This window comes from Myotis myotis, unplaced genomic scaffold (assembly GCF_014108235.1).
Source record: "Myotis myotis isolate mMyoMyo1 unplaced genomic scaffold, mMyoMyo1.p scaffold_m19_p_15, whole genome shotgun sequence".
In the NCBI taxonomy this organism is placed as follows: Eukaryota; Metazoa; Chordata; class Mammalia; order Chiroptera; family Vespertilionidae; genus Myotis; species Myotis myotis.
Genome location: NW_023416319.1, coordinates 35,118,772 through 35,126,650, shown reverse-complemented (window position 1 = coordinate 35,126,650; position 7,879 = coordinate 35,118,772). Strand labels below are relative to the sequence as shown.

Genomic DNA, 7,879 nt, shown 5'->3' with positions numbered 1-7,879 from the left:
TTGCCTGAATAAATAGTGATTTTTGTTATCTGTCAGGAGAGGAGTATGGTATACAAAGGAAGTCACAGACCAAAGAGCCCTGGGTTCAAATCCTGACTCTGCCAATTTGTTATCAGGTGATCTGGGGCAAGTTGATTCACCTCTCTACATCAGTAGGTTCTCAACAAACTACAGACCCCATCATCACCACTGTTATTATTGCTGTTATCCAGTTTGGACACAATGGGGTAGAAAGTACTCTGGGGAGGCCATCGGGCTCCTCAGGAAGAAGCGACAGATCACTCAGACCCAAAAGGAAACAGATAGTAACATTTTTTATTAAATATTACAGTGGATCAAAAAGTACAAAATATCTCTTGCCTGCTATGTGATTGGGAAACTATTGGCACGTAATACAGTATCAAAAGCAGTAATAAGTACAATTTGGAAAACATACAAAATTGAGTGTTTATAGTTGGCTCAGCATTCTTCTGGTAGTGTTTAAACTAATGCAAAGGTTACTCAATAACCTCTCCATTGGGAAACGATATAATATCACTGGGCCATGTTGCTATATACAAATAATCACCTTACAGAGCAGAGGTTACATAGCTGGGATCACCAAAAGTATACAATATTTACAACACAGGAAAATTTAAAAAAGTATAAACAGCCAATAGAGATTATGCTGCTATTCTTCAGACATATTTCAACCATGGGGAGACAAGCAGAATATCAAACACATCAACAGCCAACACTGGAATTTAAGTGCTCAAGATAATCATTGCAATGGTGTGGGTCTCACGAGGGCAAACTTGTTCCCATATCTCTTTAAAATTGGGAACAGAGTAAAACTGGACCAGATGGGACTTGGCTGACCACCGCCAAATGTGACTTTGTGGGACACAAGTGAAGAGAAATAAATGGTTCTCTTTGAAGGCACACTACATAAAATATTTTTGTGGGATCACCTCGAAATTTCCATCAGACACACCAACACAGTGAAATACAGTACTTGAGAATTCATGCACCAGGTCAGAAAGTTGTAAAGTCAACATTGAGTTTTCACAAACCCTTCTGTATATGCCCTGATAAACAAGTGAACTTAAGAGCTTCTAGCTAGAAAATAAATAAGTCAGTCCTGTGGCAAATATTACAAGTTCCAATCACTTAGTAGGAGAATACTTAATTCTGAAACTCGGTTGGGTTATTTTTTCTTTTTTTATGTTGAGTTGCCAGAAGTTGCATGGAAAGGCTTTAAAAACAACAACATTATTTAGAATCTTCAAATCTCCAGTAAATCAGGGAGTTAGTGCATTTTGAATTGCAACATTTCTTGGAAGCCACACTCAGTAAATAGATTTATGACTCCACTGCCAATTAGATTCCACAGTTTCCTTTACAGAACTACCAATAACAATGGTTTGATTGCACAAAGAAAGGCTTGTGCAATTCCATTCAATAATAAGGCCCCTTGAACTCAAACAATGCAAACAAAGCCCCATTTAAGACTTTTTAAAATGTAGTTCTCAGCCAATGAAGAATTCAATGGTCTTTTTGAAAGATTTCCAAGATCTCTGTTCGGAGTTTTAAAACAAATAACACACTGCTTCTGTTGGGAATGTGTGCCCCCATTTCTCTTTATTTGTCCTGATGTTTTGCCGAGGGTATGAGCTTCCTCAGACAGAAACAGTGAGTCTCCTCTTGGAAGAGATGAGAAAAACAAAAGCTGGACTATGTTAACATTGTTTGAAAATGGTGTGATCAAATTCCAACATGATGAAACCAGACTGAAATCATCCCAGTGGGGAAAACAAATGCCCCATATTCCAAATGGATAGGTGAGCTCCACCAGGGACAGACGGCTCCCCATTTTCTTTGAGAAACAAACTCATAGAAACCACGTCTGATCTAGCCCAGGTCGGTTGCAGAAACACTGGAGTTTGCTCTGTCTTCCATGTCCTCTGATTCTGTGACCATCCAATCTAGTGCAACTTTCTTAGATCGGTCCTGGCTAGCGCTTTGCCAGCTGGAATTGAGATTCTTCCCTCCCTCTATCTTGTGCAATAGCAGGATAATCTGCACTCACACATTTATAATCTAAATTCTACTAGTCTATCTATGGTTCTATTAAATATATATATATATATATTATTCCACAGGAAGGTAAATAATTAATTGAAGCAAATGGAACTCTTAACACTAGATCTCTACATTCTTTTGTTTCCACCTTTGGATAGTAAGTATGTTACACTGAATATTTGGCTTCGTATCATGGAGACATTTCAATACAAATGCACGGCATGCATGGCTTCGGTTAAGAGCCGCAGTTTCATTGTTTACCAGTTTTGATTATTTTGCAGTCGAGTTACCTAGAGGTTGAAAATTGTCATCAATTTTCATAGAATTAAATATCTCAGAGGTAAAAGACTTGGTTAACTATGGTTCTAATGTCTACTAGTAGTGTTGGGGGAGGGGAGGGTTGGCTGGGGAGTTCATCAAAGCATTCCTATCAGCAGGGATGGGACTTGAGAAGAAAATCAGGCTCTGTGTAGATCGACCTTTAACACACTTAGGAAATGCATCCACCTTGATGTTACATCTTGGCAGCAAGTGGAATAAAGTGGCAAGAATGACAAGATACATTCTCCACATCTTTTGACTGCTTGAACAGCTTGACCGCTTCTTTCCAACCCTGAAATAAATGGTAGAGCGGGCTATACTGCCAGGTGGTTACAAACATGACACCAACCACCGCAAGTGAGTGCTTGCTTATACATAAAACTCACACCCAAGAAACCCAAAGAGGATGACTTTCTTTTGACATGGGTAATCCAGTATGCCAATTATCCCCACAGATGTGGTCTGGAAGGGTCTTCTTGGGAACATCAAGAAACCAATATGATGAAGGCAACGCGATTACCTATTACTCCAAAGACCACAGCCCAGGGAAGGTACCTGGGGCATAGGCCTCCAGCTGCTCATTTTCTTTGGAGAGTCAAGTTCCATCCTCTTCCCAACCCCCTCTCCCGGACTGTTTAAAGGGACCAGGGCCAACACCAATGTAAATCATTTTGGCTCCTGTTCTAATTTCTGAAATTCCTAAAATATCTGCGCAGCCCACAAGTATGTCCTCTAGACTCTGCTGTTATTCAGCAGCTTGCTGCCAGTGAGGTTTTTGTTTTTATGATTCCTCTGGTATGTAGGACAGTTTCACAGCCTAGATAAGGTAAGTACAAGGCTCGATATGTTCACATAACCCCATACTTCAAAGCAAAGCATTTGGTCGGGTAAGCAGTGTATAAGCTCTTTCAACTATGCCATTAATGAGGAACAAAGTCCGTAAGTTGCGGATCTGCAAAGGAACGTTCTTTGCACTATGGTGTGCTCATCTGTTTCTTTCTCATTTGTTCCACTAGAATCAGTTGCTTCAATTTGTAAACAATTAACTTTACCACCCAAAGCTGCTCAAAATGATAAGATGTGGGGGTGGGAGGGGTGGGGGGGGTTAAAAACACACATCAAAAACTAGGATAGTCAGTCAGTCTTAAACAAAACAAAACAAAAACAAAAACAAAAGACCTGCAAACAAAAGCGATACTGTTTAATTAAAAAAAAAAAGACAAGAAGGAACTGGGAGAAAATGGAACTACCTGTATATAAATTAGGTGAGCAAACAGTGATACGGGTAGTTTTAAGAAGCAAATATATACAGTCAATTTAACAGTGTTTACTTCTCTGGATTGTTCAATAGTGTCAAAAGGAAAGATCTATTGAAGTTTCACTATACATTGCATTGATTGAACCTTGGAGTTTTATGAAAACAGGGGCCTCGCTTGGCATGTCTGCCAGTCTTCCTTGCCCCTTTCTTTGAAATGCCTGCCCCTTTTTTGGCCAGGTTGTTTCCTGGCCATGGGAACTCAGACAGGGCCCTCTAAGTTCTTCCTGGGTGCGCATAACCCCCTCCACGCGAACCCTGTGCGAAGTGAACCATCTGGGGTGCGAGGGCATCTGTGTTGCAAGGGACTCAAGACTGACCAGCCAAGGCTGGTGTCGTCCCAGAAAAATCAGATCTGTTCACTTCCCCGCTCGGCCGCTTCGGCTGGAACTGTTCTTACCCCCAGATTAGAAGAAATACGGACTTCTAATTCTACAAGCCATCACCCCAGGGAGAAGGAGTAAAGATGTTTTAGCCACGCCGTGTGGATGCTGGGCAGAGCCGGGCTTACAGTTTTGTACTGGGGTGTACGGACGACAGCTGAGAAGATGGAAAGGCAGCTTGAGGGTTTATAGCAGCTAAAGGGTAAATGCTGTTGTGCAAAAGGTCCCCGTACGAACTTCCTACAGGTGTGGCCGCAGCCAAGTGTCTGTACAGCTGCTGAGAATTGGTCGGCGACGTGAAAATTCCTCTTTGCATCACAAGCGAGTGGAAAGCCAGGGGCTGCATGAGTGGGGAAAGCACAGTCTGGTTTTTCAAGTACTGCAGAGAGTGAGAATACCCTGCTGGGAGCCGGGAGTTGAGGCCCGAGTTACACAGGCTCCCAGAATACAAACCTGGGAAGATAGGGGAGGAGAGGGGCAGCTTGTGGCCTTCCGACGCGCCCCCGGAACGCCCACTGTGCGCTGCCTTGCTGCCCTCGCTCTCCTGCTCGCAGGCCTTCTCCTTCCCAGAGACCTCCTTGGATGGGTCCAGGGGAGACACCGCCCGGGCCTTTTTCCCAGCGATCACCAGGTCCAAGTCCTCCAGGCTGCGCTTTATGGGGCGCGCGGCACCAATGTTCTGGGGGCTCATTTTCCGGTGCAGGATGGGGTGGACCATGCCTTCCATCTTCCTGAAATTCTCCAGTCTCACATGGTGGGGTTTTGCCGATCTTGAGAGCGCCTCGGGGTATTTTTTAGGAGCTGACATGGTCATGGGGGACACCCGGCAGGCCTTGGGGTGACAGTCTCGACTGTGGCTGTTTATGACCTGGAACTGGGAGACGCCTTTGCTCTCCTGGGGCCCCGGGGCCGCGTGGGCCAGGCCCAGGACCTTGCCGGTGGGTTTGTGCGGGTTCTTGGGAAGGCTCAGGTCTGTCGGCTGGTCATCCGTGGTGGCTTCGGCTGCAGCTGACTTTTTGTCTTGCAGGTGCAGCGACGAGAGATAGTTTCCATGGAGCTTTTCTTGGTGTTTGTGGGAAGAAAAGGAACTGTTTTCCGATTCCCTGTACATGTCCCTGCACGGGTACTTGGATGACTGTTCGTTGTGAAGGTGATGCTCGGTGTGTCTGTAGAGGCTGTGGAGATGCGGAGAGGAGTAGAAGTCGGCCAGGAAGCTGGGCATGTGGGAGTGGGGGAGCGCCCTCTTCTCCAATAGTTTCTCCTTGCCCTCCTGGATTTCTTGCTTCAGGACATAGGAGTCGGCAAGGGGGCTGAGGTGATGCTTGGAGAAGCTGCAGCGGTGGGGATCCGATCGACTCAGCTTGTCATGTTTAAAGATGTCACTGATGCTCTTTCTGTCCTCGGAGGGCTTGCTCCTGAAGCTCTGCACGTGCTGAATCACCGAGGGCCGGCTGACCGCCGTGTGGTCGGTGCTTTGGCCGTGGTGGGCCTGGGCCAGACCCGAGCACAGGTCGTCCCTGGCGATCAGCTTCTTTTTGCTGATCAAAGGGGGTGGGGAGCCGTAGGGGTAGCTGCTGGAGAGGCTGGCCCCACTCACTTGGGACAAAAGCTTTTTCTTGGCCAGCGGGGACATGATGCCTGGGTTGCCCCTGGAGTAGAGCAGGGGGGTGTAATTGAGTCCGTGGTTCTCATTCATGGGCCCAGTCAGGTCTTTGTCCTTGAACATGTCGAACGACTGGACCACTAGGACCTTTGGGGTCTGCTTCAGCGCATTGTGGATGTCGTCGCTGCCCAGCTGGTCCACCTTCACGGTGCAGTTGGCAATGTAGTCTGCCATGGCGGGCACTTTGTCATCGTCCATCTCGCTCTGGTTTGCCAGCGGTGGCTGCGTGGTGGGGAAGCCAGGGAAGGCTGTGTCTTGGGGTTCGTTGTCAGGGCTCTCTGTAAAACAGCAGGGCTTGGGTTCTGGTTTTGAGTCGACCGGAGCGCTGGGAGAGGTGAGAGGCTGTTTGCCAGCCCCTGGGTCCCTGTCGGGGGCTGAAGAGGCACTCGGGAGTGGAGGAGAGGGCCCCTTCTCTCCCGCCTCCTCTGCCATCTTCTCGCTGTTGGCACTTTGATCTGCTGTGTTCTCCTTTTCTGGGTCTGCTGTAGACACCAGGGGCCTGGCGGCAAAATCCTGGTGCCCTTCCATTTTCTTCTTTGCGTCTGCTGCGGGGAGAGGCTCTTGCTCCTTCTCTTGCTCTGAAGAAACCTGATAAAATATTGCAAGACAGTCAGAAGGAAGCCAAGTGCATTGACACATTTTGCTATGAAATAGAACATTACACGCAGCAGTTTTTCTTGGAAACAGGCTTGTCAATCAGTTCGCATAGTTTCTGTAAAGCTTTATCACTCCCTGATCATAGCTCTAAACAAAGAAATCTAAATTACAGAAACATTAGGGGAAATATGCATATTCACTTTAGTCCCTTATGAGACACTTATCAAAGTGTTATGTACTGATGGTATACAATCATATCACTCCTTGAGTCTAATATATAGTTTAATTCTGAGGTTGTCTTCTTGTCAAATCAGTCAATTATCCAAATGGGTTTTAAATTACATGTTGTGCTTTATGACACTTTGGAGAAAGATTTTTTTTTTAAAGCAACTCTCTTTCAAAAATCTAACCACCCCCATGTCAACAAACAATCAACAAACTCACCGATACTCCCTGCCGTTCTTTGACAGAGTGTATCTTGTCCTAATGTGTCCAATGGAGGCATAAAATCAGTGATGCTTAAGTGTTTGTAATTTCTACTCAGTGCCATGTGACATGCAGATAAGCTGAAGTATTGAAAGATGATGGAGATGCAACAGCGGCCTGACTACCTGAGGGACAGGAGGGCTCTAAGTCCTTCTAGGCTGCAGCAAGCTACATTTCCATGAAAGCTGAAAATGAAGTTGTCAAATTCAGGCAGTGAGCGCCAGCACAAACACGGCTTCTCTGTTCATTGAAATAAATTGTGGTCCATGAGATGGATGCTCTTTATGTGTCCCTATTCATAGAAGTTGTGGGCACAATTCGACCCATTCATTGCTTTATGTAGCTGTGCAAACTTTGACCTTTGAAGGTCATTTTAACTTTCCATCTGTGACCCAGCTGACGGACAAGGTCTTTTAAAACTTCTGTCATTCTGTCCTGATATGTCTTAGTGGAGAATAGCCCCAAAACAGCTGTATTGAACTGGTCTTTGCCTCCCCATACCCCACCCCCCAACTCGTCCATCTCATCTCCACGAACATTGTTCTTCTTTGTTAAGAAAAGAAGTTTTGACCACTGTAGCATTTTCGGGTAAGATTGGGGATGCTGGTGTAGGGATGCATAGGGCTAAAAATTTTAAGGAAATACATCCATTTAATCAATATTTTTCCTTAAATCCACTTAAAGATATCCCTTTTTTTTTTTTTTTAGATTTGTGTTATACCTAAGAACCTTTTTGTGCCACCTTTCATTTTTAGGTACTAGTAGTTGCCTTTTCAGTACAACTATCATTACTTGTTCTACATTAACAACATCACTGGTCTCCTGAGCTTTTGCGTTACAAGAAATGCAGAAAAAATGAGTACATCCAGGGAAAAAGGCATTGCACTTGAATGTCAGTTTCTGATGGGACTGGAATTTGAAGAGGGGCTATCAGGAATACTCAGTTCCAATGAACTTTCTATGACCTAGGCCTTCAGTTACTTGGAGTTCCATGCTTTTGATTGTAAAACAGGTTTAGGACGTCTTTGAAAGCTAGACAGAAAAAGTTGAAGG

General features: G+C 45.1%; 1 protein-coding gene across 4 annotated transcripts in view; it reads right to left on the bottom strand.

Annotated features, from left to right (window-relative positions):
- Positions 1-296: 296 nt before the first annotated feature.
- Positions 297-7,879, bottom strand: part of ARID5B (AT-rich interaction domain 5B) — a 178,415-nt gene continuing 170,832 nt past the window's right edge. For all 4 annotated transcript variants that reach the window (XM_036336832.1, XM_036336831.1, XM_036336833.1 and 1 more), the window contains one exon: positions 297-6,331. In XM_036336832.1, coding sequence (XP_036192725.1) covers positions 4,205-6,331 — 2,127 coding nt within the window. In that variant the 3' untranslated portion in view covers positions 297-4,204. The remainder of the gene's footprint in view (positions 6,332-7,879) is intronic.